Below are 16975 nucleotides of genomic sequence, written 5' to 3'. Positions count from 1 at the left end.
TACCAATTGCCCAAATATAACAGTTATGATTAACAGAGCTGGAATAAAAACTAAAATTTCAGTATTAAATATATAAATAGTTAGTTTCTTTTATCTCGTACTTATGACATTACGGATTTTATTTATACACCTAAAACACGTAACATGGGAATAAATTAGATCTTTTAAAGCTTTGTTAATCATAATCATGTTATTATTTCATCGTTTTAATTAGTTTACAATGTAAAATAATGTGTTAGTTAATCATGTATGTTAAATAACAACAAATAACTAACACCACCTTTAATATTTCAGTATTCTCATACGATCTGATGTGTCACACTACTTTTTTTTTTAGTTGGCGATTCGAGAGTCAAAAACGCGCGAAAAGCTTAAAAACGATGTGATGTCTCGATTCGTATGAGAATTTTGCAAAAAAATACAACTAGATCGTTTATTTTTACATTTAAGATAATGTTCTAAAAATAACTTGAAGAAACTCAGATTTTGAAGATAGAAAAAATATTTTCAAAAAAATCTTTATAATTGGATCATCACAGTGAGTACACGTATACTAATGTACTCATTCATTTCAGAAACACCCTGTATAACTGTATTTAAATATAATAAGTTCACAACTTGGGTCGAGTATCTATACTTTCACCAGACACATATCGAGTGTTTTATTTTTGAGGGTCTAAATTATTTTATATATGGTATATATCTGTCATGGATGTATAAATATAAACAACATTTATTGGCGTTTATAAATTTACGGTTTTTACCACTTACTTGTACCACAGAATAGAACTTGTACCTATACAATTTAACCTATAAGCCAAAAACATTTTTATAACAAATTATAATATACTTTTGAAGTAAAACAAAAAACGCAATTTAGAGTTCATTGAAAATGTGATTATAAGAAAAATCGAGGAAGTCACTACTCACTAGTCACTATGCTCTATAGTATACACTGTTATAATTTATAGATTGGTATCGAGTGTGTTATTCAGTAGGTCAATGTAATGATTGTAATGGATGTCATTTCCAGCCATCCAGGGTGTATAAAATTAATTCAACGATAACTGATAAATATCGCATAAAAAATAACGATTCTGAACGTACAAATTTATACTATCTGTCAGCGATTATTCTGTATTTTTATTATATTATTATAATTATAGTACTTAATTTATTTTTCTATTACATAGGTGCCTAGCTACCTAGGCTTAATTATAATATTAGGTACTAACTTAATATTATAATAGATTGAAATGATATTTTGATAAAAATTAATCTCTTTTATATTACCTACTGCTACTCATGCTACTGGCTACTACATTAATACGTGGTAGCCTGTTGATAATTATTTATTATTAGGTAGGTATTTCATGATATGGGTAGGTAGTCTGTTATTAATTGATTTAAAAATAACCCCATAGGATTATAATATTTTAAAAATACAATTGTTTATTAAATAATAAAAATATAGATAATATGTAATAGTGAGAAGTTTTGAGTCACAATAATTAATATCTTTTGAATTACCTACAAGAAAATGACTAAAATCTAAATTTTTTATTTGAATATTTAATTTTTTCAAAATTTGAATTTGTCTATACTCATAAAAAATGTGTACAATATAATAAGAAGTTTTGAGATTTTTGTTTCTTCAACATGTCAAAACAGCTAATAACGAAAAGGAACTTTGTTCTTAATTTTCAAACCTTACGTACCTTGTACCTATGAACATTTAATATTTTATGAATAGTGAATACTATATTTTGTCGAAATTTTAATTTCAAATAAACATAAAAAAGTATTGTTGATTTGCACTCAAATACTCAATTATTATAATTATGTATTAATTCCAATAAGAAAAACGCATTTCCACCTCTATAATAGAACCAGGGTACACTAATGTTAATTGTTATTTTTATTGTATGTATATAAGTATAATATTAGGTATATGGCATATTTATTTAATATTATTTATGTACCTACAACCTACTTATATTTTATACTTAATAGGTATATTATCCAATATATATATACAATTGACAAATTACAGTGTGATAAAAAAACTAAAATTTTATTTTAAAAGTTATTTACCAATAAAAATTAATTTAAAAACATACTGTTATCGTGACGAAATGTCCATAGTCCAGTCTATACTGAATATTTAAATACAATTATTTATTGTAAGCTACATATTATACATATTTATGATTACATCTTATCTCATAAAAAAAGATGTTGGTATTGTTACCGATAGTTTAATACAATAGCTACACTTATTTAATTTATATTATGGTACACTAGTGTTTAGCTCGTGCAGGAAGATAGATTTTTGCACTTTGAATACTGGAGTATTATGAAAGCTGCTATTCATCTAACCATATATTTGTTTTTACTTTTCTCATACTGTGATTCAACACGTATGTTCTTTATCTGTGTTCAATGTTGTCCTATGAGGTTTTCCAATAGCGAGGATGCAGTGATCAGTATTTATTTATTTTCCAACAACAGAAGATCGTCTCCTATAATTTTTTAACTATTGTAAACATTTTATTTTTTCTCTATTTTAGTCAATTGTTGCGTCCTTCCACTTCTATACAAATTACTTACGAGTACAATTTTTTTTACATCTGTAGCAGTCTATATGGTATGCGCTACACCAAGAAGGAGAAGCTGACAGCTGCCCGCCGAAATCCCCACCATTCAGTGACCGACAAACCTCAATCCATGGAAGAGCCGACTTAAAATCCGTGGTCCGTGCCGGAATCGTGACGGGCGTGACGTTCGCGCTTTAGAAAAATTGTAGTTTTTTACGATATAGATACGATGAAATCGTGAAAAAACAACCTCGATTGAAGTAAAATATAAATAACTAGTGGCCACAAACATGACTGCTGGTGGTAGTTTCAAAAAATATTAATTATCATTTATGATGTTATTAATAAATATTGTACAAGTAACAACTGACTCAACTGAGCGGCGTTACGATTCGAATGGGTTACTATCATTTTCTTTGCCATGATATTTGTGATGAGCCTGGTGTTGATTGGCCGCCGCAATCGGGGTATCGGACAACACTCGCAGGCGGCTCCTATGGCCAAGTTTACAGGTTAGTGTAAGTAAATTTGCAGTCGAAAAAATCAAGTGAAGTTCTCAACGTTCCTCGCCCTTCGGTGTTTCAGTTATTTTTATTATTTATAATTATTCGTATTTTTTTTAAAATTTATTACGTGCTTGCGTGTGTGTGTGTGTGTGTTTGTTCTGTAGTTATAATAATAATTATTTTTTACTTTTATAACGTGTGTCCTATTACGCTATTGTACGCCATTACTGCTGCCCCGGATTTGACGTGAGTATATCGTTTTTTCATTGTCACATAGTATAATTATTATCTCGTTGTCGTTTGACTTACATTCGTGAGACAGTGACGGCTGGTCCTTTCCAAGAACTTCTTGTAGACTTGAATAAACCAAAAAAAGTGTGTTGGCAGTCATAACTATCCGTCAGCAGACCGGGGGGAGCGGAAGCGCTCAAACGCGCGTGTATAGACGATATGGCTGCCCGGCCGGTTTCCGTCAAAACTCTTAGTCTTGTTTTATTAAGTATGGAATAATACTAGAATATTATGAAGTTTTTAAATACATGAAACTCTGGTGAATGAAGGAAATGTATTAACCTTGTACTATCGGAAACGACCATGTGAGATAGCGCCTTGGGGGCCGGGACAGATTATACACAGACCATCGATAATGTGATGTTCCGCGTGAGTGTATGTGTAAGACAATCTAATTCCTACGATATATGAATAATTCGATGTTTGAAATCAAAGTTAAAATTGAACAATAACTAAAAGATATATGTGATGTATACAAATTGTAGTCTCTGGTATTCAGTAGTCAAAAAACTACTTTTTTTGTTAATTTGATTTAGATTTAGAGATTTCTAATGTATGATTTTATTGTTATTTAAAATTGAAATATAATTAGCTTTTATTGTATTTTAGTAAATTGTGTACCATTTATTATGAAAAAAGATAAGCATTATAATCACAAACAATTTTTGTTATATTTTCTATTTTTTTTTAATCAATTTGTTTATGGAAAATTATTTATGATGGTTATGAGAAAAGTTTAATATTTAATGAGGGAAATTACATTTTTAAGAGTATCAATTATAATTTAACTGTCAATATTTACAATTGGTTATCAATTAGTTTTAATTATCTCAGTCTTAAAAAAGCTACAGTAAATTATTTTTATTTTCTTTCCTATCCTAAGTGATAATATTACATTTTTATAGAACCAATCGTTCATTTTAAACAAAATAGTTTGATACCTTTACTTTGAAATTGAGTACTTAGGTATATTTGTCTAAAATGCCTTTAATTTTGCAAAAATATATTCTTTGGTTCTGAGTTTTAGTATTTTATGTTTTTAATTGGTATATTCATAGATAAATATTATGTATATTTAATATTTTTATGTTTAACAACAATAATTTATTACCTATGGCTGATGATAAAAGATATGTTTATTTCATTATTGGTCATTGGCCATTTTCATGATTATTTTCTATATAGTTTTAATTCTAATAAATTATCATGCATATAAATTGCACAATTCTATAGTTATTTTGTTTGTCTTATTATTAAATGTTCCTTAATCTTGTTATTACAATAATATAGTAAATAAAAGTTGTACCTATATAATTTTAAGTACATAAAAAAATCTATATTACTAATTTATAATAACAGTACTTTACTTTATTACATATGAGAAGTTTCAAAATGTGATATCTATAATCAAAAATTGAATTAGTGTTTTTGTCTTTCAGATAATTCAATTTACCGTATGATGAGTTGGAATTATAATAATGCCAGCCGCAAGCAATCAAATAGGTTCTGCTTTGTTTCAGTCTCTTTCTAACAAAGTTACTGATCGGCGAATTCATCATTCTTCTGTGGCAGACGATCGTTCTAGCTATTTATACATAGCATCTAGTAGGATTTTAGATAAAAGTATAGAATTTGAAATGTTAGACCATAAACCATCAATGTTATCTCAAATGAAAAATAATTGTATCATGTTACTACAAAATGGTTGTAGTAAGAAAGATATGATTAAAAAAAATGAAAGGATGAATGGTGATACCAACAAAATATCTCATTTACCTAAACCCAAAGTAGTGTTATATCCTCCAGAACGTGTACAACTAGGATGGCAAGATAAAAAAATGTCAGTTGGTTCTGGATTAGATAATCCTGGTGTAATATGTTACATAAATTCTACATTACAAGTATGTGTAACAATTTAATAATGTTATTAATGTATACATATTTTATTTTATTATTTTTATAAATATGTTTAGGCACTCTTTCATATTCCTGCATTTACAAATTGGCTAATGAATGATGAACAACATCAAAAAACATGTCAACAAAAAAGTAAGATACAAATAAAAAATTATCTACATAATTAAAGAAAATATTAAAAAAAAACATTTTGTGTATAATTAATATTTATACATTATACATTTGTAAAAATATTAGTATAATTTCTTTGATTATTTTTATAATACATTAACTGGTCATATTTTAAATGGATATTGAACATTTTTGATATATTTTTAGCTGGATTTCAAAAAGATTGTATTGTATGTATGGTGTGTAATACATTTACTTTATCTCAAAAACATACTGGTTCTAGCTTCAAAGCATCTATTATAACCAATCGTCTATCTTGTATGTATACCTTACTAAAAATTCAATTTAAATTGAAACAAAAAAATAATTTTTATTTAATTTTTAGTAATATGTAAACATTTGTCAACATATCGTCAAGAGGATGCCCATGAGTTCCTTCGTTACCTTATTGAAAGCATGGAACGGTGCTATTTGTCCGTTTTAGGACATGCTGCTAAATCGTATGTATATCATATACATATTAATAGAAGAATTAATGTAATATATAATATTGTTGTTTTATTTTTATATTTAGTCTAGACAATTATTCTAAAGAAACTACACCAATTAACCAAATTTTCGGTGGTTATATCCGCACTGAAGGTATATTTATTTAAACAATAACTTAGTAAATTTAATACTAAATTTTAATTTATTTTTAATGTGTAGTAACGTGTGGTAAATGTGGACACATATCAACTACATTTCAACATTTCCAAGATCTCATACTTGATATTAGGCAATCTGATAACGTTAACGACGCTTTAGACAATTATTTTGAAAAAGAACCATTAGATGAATCATATGTTTGTGAAAGATGTCGACGACAAGTTGCTGCCGATAAAAAGTTCTCAATTGAAAGAGCACCAAACGTTTTATGCATTCAGTTGAAAAGGTAAATTATTGCTTGAATGAAATTAATTATATCTATTAATATAAACATATCATCGTGCTGCTAATAAAGTAACTATAAAAAAATTATAAATGTGTACTATTAAATTACAGGTACAGTGTTGGTATGGGAGGATTTAGTGGAAATAAAAACAGTAAAGCTATTCAAATAAATGAACGATTAGATTTATCTAGTTATCAATTTGATCATCATAATTTAAAAATTGATACTCGACCATTAAGATACCATCTGGTATCAATGGTAATTCATTACGGTTCAAGTTTAAATAGTGGACACTACACAGCTCTTGGTCTAACACCCTCTGGATCATATTACTATTTTAATGATTCAAATGTATGTATTATAACTATTATATTACTTTAACATTTATTTATTTTAAGATAATTAATTATGTTTACAGGTTTATCAAACAAATTTCAAAAATTATTCAACTAGTAATGATTCCTATATAATATTTTATGAATTAGAACCATCAGGAAACATGAATAATACAAATGTAGAAAGTAAGACATCAACTGTAACATCTACTTCAACTTGTAAACAATCTATAAATGGATTTTTTTCGAGTGAGTTAAAGTGTTTTATCATTAATTTTTTAATGTATCTTTTAATTTAATGTGTATTTGTATTTAGACAAGAGCAATGGAGTTACAAAACCATTGAACGGAATCACAAAACCATTGAATGGTTTAAACAATATTAAAAAAAATGTTATCAAAGACAAAAAGAGTCAAATATATGACAAATGGGATTCAAATATTAAAATGTAATTAAATAATTTTTTCTTAATATATTTTTAAACTAAATATTTATTAATAATAATGAGTTTTATATTCTTAATAATCAATTGAATTTTAGGTTAAAACAAGGACAAACAAAAGAGAGATCACTAACTGAGAACACATGTAATTCGTATAATAAAACAATAGAATCTTCATCCAATGGAATCAAATCGTCCATAAATTATAATAGTTTAGTACCTTATATTGATTCGGATAAAGATGGTAGTGATGATGAGAATAGTTCGTTATCTGGGGAAGATAATATTTCTTCACCAGTGATATTAGGAAAAGTCAAACACTCGACTGACCAAAGAGTTCCTGATAAAAAGCCCTTGGTTATGAGACCAAAGGAAGATCCTTGTGAAGTTGGTACAGAAACACCACCTAAAAAATGTCTGGTATTGAAGCCACTAAATGATGATTCTCCTATCAATGAACGAGAGAAAGAAATTCTGCCAGCAAAAAAATGTTTAGTATTGAAGCCTAAAGATGAAGAACCATTAGAAGTTAAACCTGAATCTGAACCTGTCAAAAAATGTTTAGTTCGAATTCCAAAAGATGATAATGAATCAAATATTTCTAAGCTACCTCATTCAACAGAAGGAAAAGATTCAGAAAAAAAAAACCGTAAGCGTGAAAATGGTATTTTGGAATTGGATAGTAGTAAACCCAAAGCACGTCTTGATCACAGTTATAATGGGTTAGTTTTATAACTTAATAATTATTATTTTGAGTTTTTCTATTACTCTATTTAATGTTTTAGTTCTGATTGACTTAACATATTTATTTGGTATATAGTATATAATATAATATAATATAATGTTACAGAACTAAGTCTCCAATTGATAGCAAAACAAATGGAAAATGTTTAAATGGAAATAGTTCTCTTGATGATAAACCTTGGTGAGTTTGAAATTGTATACATAACATAAGAGTTTTTAATGTTGTAATTTAAATTAGGGTGGTTGGACTCCATTCTTTTTCTTCTCATTTCTGAGCCTCTAGTGGTATGATATGCTAACTTCCTTATGGAGTCTTTCATATTCTAACCATTGATTTTACTCAATTATCTCATTAAAGTTTATTTTTTTATTTTAGGAGTAAATTATCAAATGGTAATAACTATAAACATTCAAATGGAACAAAGAACTGGCAAGTTATATATATATATATATATATTAATCTTAATGACTAGTACATTGTTTTTTTTGTGTGATTATAATTCATTAATAATTACTACTTTTAGGTCCAAGTTTACAAATGAATTTCAAACTAATGGTATTAGTAAATCAAATGGCAACAATTTTAAGGATAGTATGAAGTCAAGAACACATTTGGGTTTTGGAGGAGATGGTAAATATTCATTATGTTGTTCTTAATTGTTCATATTTAGTAACTTCTATAAACTAAAGCCACAATTGGTAGATTGAGTAATATTATTGTTATATTTCCACTAAAATGATACAATAGTTAGAATTTGATTGTACAATGTCATTTAATTGTACTATAGACAATAAAAAACACTTATATTATACTCCAAATTATATATTTACTAGCGTTTAGTTATTTTTCTAGGATCTTATGTTATTCAATTCTTTTAAATTTTAAATTGTCAAGTTTTTAGGGCAAGGAATGCAAGTTAAAATTAAAAATATTAATGATATAAATTCAATAATTTTATAAAAAATGAAATTTTTCATATAAAGTTAGTTTGATGGTTTTGTAATAGCTATCTTGACTAGTAATTGCTTGAACTTAATCAATAAATAACCAATATTCTTACTGAGCAAGTTTTTTGTGTTTGAATAATTAAATGTTATAATATTAAATAATTTAAAACACAAATTTATTTATTTTAAATTATAATGTTTAATTATTCACTACCTAGTTTTTAGTTTAAGTATATGTTATTGTTTTCTCAATTATACAAAATTACTATGTAACAATTTTTACATAGTTACTTTTTGATAAGTTATAATTTTAATTTTAAATAAATATGGACCAAATTGATTAATAGTTTATATTTTGGAATACTTATAACATATTCTTTGTTCTTATTTTTAATTTTAGTTTTATTGATAATTTTCTCACTTACGTTTAATTTTTTTTTAAATTGAGTCAGTTATACTATTACTGTATTAAATTAAGCTTCTGATGATGAAATGTTTATCTATCATATTACTGATCATTTTTGATGACAATTATTATCACCACCCACCTCTGAAGAAGTATATAGTATAATGGTACCTAATTTTTATTTTGAGGCTTCAAGGTAATAATTTTTATTTACAGTTCAATGGTTATACTATAATTATATATTGTAAATTGTAATGAAAAAAGTTTCAAAGTTTGCTAGTATATCTGATGGTAATCATAGTATCACCACCCACTTCTGAATTATCTATACCCTGTTTCACGAGAGAATAATCACTTTTCGCGCATCTCGACTGACAACAAGCACCGACATGAACTGAAACATTCCGAGTGCCGATGTCGTCTTAAGGGTGTGGTCTTTAGATTGGGCTGATATGCGCGACCACCGATGAAAACTGATTGATCGACTGATTGTTCACTCTTGAAACAGGGTATAAGTTTAAATTTATAATTTATGCATTTTTAACTGGATTATAATATTTAAATATTATTTTGAGATTGAATTAAAAAGAAACAATAGCAATTTATTAAATTAATAATGTTAACTTTTTTGATTTGATAAATTAACTAGTTAAATAATCTCATCTTTTGCTTCTATCTGAAATACAAATTAATTCAATTGTTAAAATGTTATATAATGACAATATAATTTATTTAAATGGTTTTTATTGAATAATTTTCGTTTAAAACTCTTTGAACACTCATACTAGTGTTTACAGTTATACAGTATAATTCAAGAGTTTTTATTAAATTTATGGATGATAAACTTTTTATCACTTCCTACCTCTAAAATAATTACATAAAAATAATATCAATAGATCTATAATTCTATAGTTTACACTGTTACAATATTACTACTAATATTCCTTTAGTCCAATGTAAAAAAAAGAGGGGGGAAAGTATATAATTTCTCTACTGTACTATTATAAATGTTGAAAACATCTTGTTATTGTGTAGAATGTAGATGATTTTAATGGATGTGGTGTTAGATTAGGCTGTGTTCTCGTTCGACATTATTTTTACAAATGTATGTATGTAATCTACTACATGGCATGCTTTTTCCTACACAATGTTTTTGTGATACAAATAATTTACCTTTGTATTTGCTTGGATTTCAAGATTACTTAGGTTTATTTTATGACATCTCTGTGCATTAGGGTAATGTAATTTTGTTATTTGTTCTTTTAGTAATCTTAAGTGGCTTTATTTTTTGAATGGCTAACAGATCTTGCTCTTTCAGCCATCTTATTACTTTCTTGGTAGATGAAGCATTTTATTTGGCTACTAAAGCTATATTGTCCAAAATCACAATTTCCTCGACCTATAGTGGCTTTCTAGGAGTTGACTGTGATAATGTATATGATGTAGAGTTAAACGTGTTCTTGAAATTGTTGGTATTAATATAATATTTCTGCTCTGGTCGTCTACAATTTTATTTGTGGAATTTTTGATTTCTTCTATATGACAGTAGACTGTTAGACTCTTTTCTGAACCCATTTTGATTTAGCATCCTTGATCTGTTTGTCTAAGAGTTTCTCTATTGTGTCCAGTGTAGTACATAATGAAAAATATAGCTTTCATTTTTAGTTTAATACTTTTTATCTTAAGTATATATTGAGCAACTCTAATATTATATTAGAACGCTTTACCACCACAGCCTTGAATATTTCATTTGGCCCAGTCACTTTGTTTCTCATAAGTGAGACATTAACCTGTTTTACTTCTTGGTATGTTATTAAGACAACTTCAACTATTTAAATTTACTGTTAAAGTGGGTAAAGAACTTGGGAATAGTCATTGAAAGATGTTTTTTTATTCTCCTGGGAGTTTCTATAAGATCCTATATGCTATTAGAAACTGCCTTCAAAGTTGAAGATGCAATTTTTTTAACTACAAATCATATATTGATACCCAAAAAAACATTAACAAAAAAAAAAGTTTTTTAAAATCCATGTTTAATATATTTTAGTATACTATATAAGTGCCTAAAAATGTTTTAATAAACCATAATTTAAGGATTTTTTTCTTGTACCCAATCTTTTCATAACGCCATAATATGTTTCGTCTATCTCATTGTTTGTTTTTGAATGTTATGACATTCATGCATAGATGTTGTTATGATTTTATAAATTTCTCTAGAACTCTTATTTTTAGGGTTCAGTATCCAAAGAGTAAACCGGGACCCTATTACTAAGACTTCTAGCCGTCTGCCTGTCACCAGGCTGTATCCCATGAATCATGATAGTTTGACAGTTGACATTTTTATAGATGGTGTATTTCTGTTGCCACTATCATAACTAAACACTAAAAAATAAAATAAAATAAATATTTAAGGGGAGTTCCATGCAACAAACATGATTGTTTTGCTTGATATTGATGATGGCAAGAGGTAGACACTTGAAATATTCATAGAATATTGAATTATATTATTCACTTTAAAAATAAATAATTAAATTAATATTTAAGGGGAAGCTATACATTAGTCAAATAATGTTTAGTAGGAACAATGGTAATTAATTTTTAGAAATCTTAAGTTTGCATTACTATATTGATAATTATTTTATTATTATTGTTATTATAGTTAAAACTTGGAATGGCGAAAAAAGCTTTGTAGACCGAGAAGCTGAACAGGATAAAATTAATGGAATTAAACGCTCATTTGATGATGAATACAACGAGGATTTTGATAGAGGAGTTGTGAGTATATTTGAAGTATTTTTAAAATTAAGTAAATTAATAAAGTAATTATAATCTTATTTTAGGTAATACAACGATTGCTTTCTTGAATATTTCTCTACTGTATCTTATAAATATCAATATATTTTTAACTTTAGAATACTGAAAAGTCTTTTAAATTGTATTTTTACTTTTATAATATATTATTTACATGGCTGGATCTAGCATATTTGTTACCCGGGACAACGTATAAAATTAGTCATATCTCATAATTTAGCAGCCTCTTTTTAATATACCGCCACTGTAATACTTAGGTACCAGTTACTCAAAAACAAAAAAAAATGAAAAAAAAAAATTGGTTAGGAAAAAAGTGTATTAAATACAAACTTTAAAATAAATATTATTGGTTAACTTATACATTTTACAATAAACTTTCTTAAACAGAAATATCCAAAATAATTTTATTAAATTCTAAATTAAATAATTGAATTTAAATGGTTTTTTTATCATTTTATGACATTTGTTACTTGTTAGTTGTTACAGTTAGAAGAAAAATTTATTAATGGGTTTTTAGCATGTATAGTCTGGTTATTATAATTTGTTGATGTTGATTTGAAAAACTGGACATCAGTTATATAAATTAATAATTAATTATAATTTGTAGTCTTTAGGTATAATGGTACCTACTTTAGTAAATAGGAACAGAAAAATGTTTATTACTGATACATACAAATAATCCATATGGGAAATTGAAATATTCATAGACAAAGTCAAAGGAAAATTGTAGTTTATGTTATAATACTCATTAATCATTATGTAATGAAACTTATTATTTGATAATTTGGCACCCCCTGACCAAGACTCCCAAGACAAGGTCCCCCTCCAAAGATCCGTCTTGATTATTTATTTTTATTGAACTAAATAAATTATTATTAACCTATAAACATAAATAATTTTAATTGTTGTTAGTATAATTAATCTTACATTATATACAATGGATGTTCTGATATTTTGAAGCGCATTTAAGTAAGCGATGAGTCCTTTTATTGAGATGTACGATTTGCGCATGTTTACTCGTCACATATTCAAAAAATTGCAGTCTTTCTGGGAATTTATGATTGATAACATGAGATGAGTATACATGCACATACCCATTTTGTGAATCTCTAGAGACTTGTCGCTGTATGTGCTTCAAATTGCTAACATAGGACATAGTTCCATCCATTGTATGTGATCTAAGGTATAAATAGTATGATAAATAATGTATAAATAACAATATGATATATTTTATATCTTGTTTTAATATTTAAGTATTAACTACTAAAAACTTACAGGTATAGACTTAAAATAAATACATTTTATTTGTTTTGTTAATTTTTGAAAAATTTAAATTGTTTTAAATAATAATAAATATAATATTATAGGTAAAAAAGAAGAAATTTGATAATAAGAATCATCATACAAAAGAAAATGGTTCAAATGCCTTACAAATGTTACATAATCAGCTAAACCAATTTAATGGTAAAAAGGGACGAAGTAAAATCACTTGGATGAGTCGAACCAAAAATTACCGGCAATATAACAATGAATATCGTTACAATAACAGTAACGGAAATGGTAGCGGAGGATATAAGAAACCCAGGTATAATAATAATCGTCGTCATTGGCATAAACAACGTTAGACCTTTTGACTTTACTTTTGTGTATAAAAACATTTTGTAAAATGTTGTAAATTATAATAATATTTTAGGTTTAAATAAAATTTCAAATGTAATAAGTTAAATATGACATTAAAAAAAAAAAAAATTGAAAAAACTATGAACTTTATCAGTTTTAATTAAAAAATTAAAGTTAATTAGAATTTCCATTGCCAATTGCCTTGATTTCAGCTCAGCTGAAGAGAATATTCTAGTCTGTATTTTTATTTTTGACAATTGATTATCAGGTAAAATTATTATCAGTTATTTTTTATATTTACATAGAGTTAATAATATTATTCTTAATATTTATAGCTGTTCTAAAAATTTGACAAATAATTAACTATTTTTGCAGTATGTCTCAAAATTTAATTTCAATTTTTTAGATAATACAGAACTCATTATTTTTTATTAATTAAATAGTTATATAGAGCTTATTTTTAAGTACATTTTTTATATTATGGAAAATTGTACATTATTACATTTCTTCTATGAGACCATTTATTTTTATTCTATGAATGTACACTATTTATCTTAATTTTTATTTTAGTTAGTGTGTTTTCTATTTACAAAATACTATTTTTATTTTACCCATATCTAAGTAAATATTTAAACTAAAAATTTTATTTTATTTGTGTAAAGTAAATAGTTTTTTTTTTAAGATTATTGGATTTTATTGGATTTTATTAGTTTTTTTTTTTTTAACCGTCATTTGTTCAATTTAATTTTTAATAAAAGAGAGCAATTAACTTAGATAATTTTTTGTATGATAATGATAATTATTTTTATAAAATTTATTTACTTAATAAATTATGTATTCATTTAGGGTGGGATGGGATTTAGATTAGTTATTACATATAAAATATTATTTTCCATTTTTCCTGTTTAAGTTTAGAAAATAAAAAAAGTTTTTTCAACTGTATTTGGATGCTGAAAATGTTAGCAATGGTCAATTCCCTCAAATAGTCCCTTCTTAGCCACTTAACATTCAATTACCATCTCGTGATTCGTAGAATAAAATTGTTTGCACGCGTTGTTAGTATGACTACTTGTAATTTTTTTTAAATTTCTAAGTTTATAGGCTCTACTGAAGCGCCTGTTGTTATAACAATGTTTGTACTCCGATTTTCATGGTCGGTTCCTAACTTCAGAACATCCAGACTACAGTGTTGTTGTTGCTATTATTATTACCATTATATATATATATATGTTTACAATCAATAGGTTATTAACAAAGTAAATATTTTGTTTTTAACCTCTGAATAGTAAAAATTTTGATTTTTCTTGTATATAAACTGTAATTAAATTTATAAAAATACTATGCGTTTACAATATTACTTTTGTTGAAATCTTAAACAATAATTTCACTTATATCTCAAAACATTTATATGTATATCAATATAATACTTATAATATAATATATATATATACATACATATTTAAATATATTCATCACATTTTATTGATGTATTATACTTTATAATGTAGTGATTTTAATGATAAAACACTTTGGTACTGTTATTCTATACGCAATGTAAACTTGAATATAAAATTATCTAAAATATGTAAATAAATGTATATGTGTATTGTGTACCTATCATTTGTAAAAATTGAATTGTATTGCTTAAAAAATGTTTTTTTTTTAATGTATATTTAGATAGACAAATATTGTAAAATGACTATTATGTGCGATTAAATTTGAAGTATAAAAAAAAAACAAATAAAGAATTACATAATATGTCAATTTGAATTTACACATAATCCATTTTAGATTTTAAGTGGAGCTATGAATGATGTACAATGTACACGATAAGTATTCGATCAAATTCTTCAACTTTGTGAGTAGTTTTGGAGAGTAAATTGGTTCTAGTTAATACTTAAAAGAAGTTAAAGTAAAAATTTTGCAGTATTTTTTTCTAGCCTGGGAAATAAAAAAAAAAATCAACGAAAATAGGAATTTTTACTCAAATTTAATTTTTGACAAAATCTTTGTATGTTTTTTTTATAATTGTCAATTAAAAATTATTTGTTTGGTAGAAATGCTCTAAAATATATTAACTATTAATAATTATTTTTTCAATTAAAAAAATATTGAAAATGTATTATCAAAATATTTTTTTAATGAGCTGTTTTAAGTTAAAACGTCTACTGTGTTTATAAATATTATGAAAATTAACAAATTATTTTGTAATTAGAAATTCATTAAAATTTTGTTAGTATAGCAAAGATTTAATTGATTTTTTAGCTCATACATGACAAAGATATTCCATTTTCATAGATATGAAAGTATCTATAGTCGTGTTTCATATTTATTTTCAATAAATTGGCAATTTCTGTTTGACGTTTGTAGTTGATTTTATTACTTCTATGTTCTATGTGTAGTATGTACCTAACCTATTACGTAATTATAAAAAAAATTTTGAACTTCAGTAGAATACCATTAATATAGTGTTTGGTACATACTACATACCCCATCATAGATAAAGGATATATATATAAAAGATTGTATTATCAATTAATATCTGTTAATATGGGTCGTAGCCCGTAGGCGTGATTATGGCATAAGTTTCCCTATATAGCACGGACTATAGGAAAGATATCTTAGTCCGTGACTCCGTGTTATATAGATAACAATTTAGTCTCTTTAGTTTTCTTCATGGCTATATTATTTAGTATTTAGCCACGGTTTTCCTTATGTAATATGTATGGACCACGGACGTGTACATAGTATAATATTCGTATGTACCTTTGAATTAGTCTATCATCGATGCTACACAGCTGATATTTAAAACTAAATTATTTATATCTATGTTAATCCATTAGTGAATCGCATAGACCTTATACTAAGGTATACTTAGTATAAGGTCTATGGTGAATCGTGAATGCACTATGCAGATCGTAGGGGCGTGCTCAGCTTTTTCTAATGGAAGGGGATGAACTGTATTTTGGTTTGTTGATTGTCATAGACACAAAATGTTCTTATAGGTATATACATAAATACATTGATATTTTAGAAGTAGGTTGATGTATAATATATATTAATATATTATATTATATACATAGCTACTTTTTGTTCTAAAATTATCACTGGAAACTTTAAAACTATATTCTATATAGCTGTGTTCAAAATTAAATAATTTATAATCTTTAATACTAATATTTGCCACCAAAATTGCAACTAGTTAATTCTCAAAAAAATTTGACGAAGTAACTATTAAACACAATTACTATTGCACAGTCAAAACTAAATTCGAATTTCAAAACGCACGAGGTACGATCAAAGTCATAGATA

The 16975-nt window shown here is 26.0% G+C and overlaps 1 protein-coding gene across 3 annotated transcripts; it reads left to right on the top strand.

Moving 5' to 3' along the window:
• The first annotated feature begins 2838 nt into the window (after positions 1-2838).
• Positions 2839-15733, top strand: LOC114119537 (ubiquitin carboxyl-terminal hydrolase 36). Of its 3 annotated transcripts, none has more exons than XM_050202333.1 (17): positions 2839-3349; positions 4834-5295; positions 5368-5443; positions 5630-5740; positions 5808-5922; positions 5997-6064; positions 6131-6356; positions 6467-6707; positions 6775-6940; positions 7008-7140; positions 7233-7856; positions 7985-8059; positions 8255-8308; positions 8403-8509; positions 11892-12007; positions 13411-13628; positions 14765-15733. In XM_050202333.1, the coding sequence occupies exons 2-17, from the start codon at positions 4873-4875 to the stop codon at positions 14772-14774; spliced, it is 2763 nt and encodes a 920-aa protein (XP_050058290.1). In that variant the 5' UTR covers positions 2839-3349; positions 4834-4872; the 3' UTR covers positions 14775-15733. The 3 variants fall into 3 exon arrangements, with proteins under 3 accessions (XP_050058290.1, XP_050058291.1, XP_027836927.2); XM_050202334.1 differs by having other exon boundaries at positions 14758-15733; XM_027981126.2 differs by having other exon boundaries at positions 13411-15733.
• Positions 15734-16975: the final 1242 nt, after the last annotated feature.

The sequence above is a fragment of the Aphis gossypii genome, chromosome 2 (genome assembly GCF_020184175.1).
Source record: "Aphis gossypii isolate Hap1 chromosome 2, ASM2018417v2, whole genome shotgun sequence".
In the NCBI taxonomy this organism is placed as follows: Eukaryota; Metazoa; Arthropoda; class Insecta; order Hemiptera; family Aphididae; genus Aphis; species Aphis gossypii.
This window is presented reverse-complemented; position numbering and strand designations above follow the sequence as displayed.

Coding starts and splice junctions, on each gene's coding strand:
- LOC114119537 (XM_027981126.2), top strand. CDS start 4,873: ATGCCAGCCGCAAGCAATCAAATAGGTTCTGCTTTGTTTCAGTCTCTT. Junction 5,296..5,367: donor ACATAAATTCTACATTACAA/GTATGTGTAACA, acceptor AAATATGTTTAG/GCACTCTTTCATATTCCTGC. Junction 8,510..11,891: donor TTTGGGTTTTGGAGGAGATG/GTAAATATTCAT, acceptor TTGTTATTATAG/TTAAAACTTGGAATGGCGAA.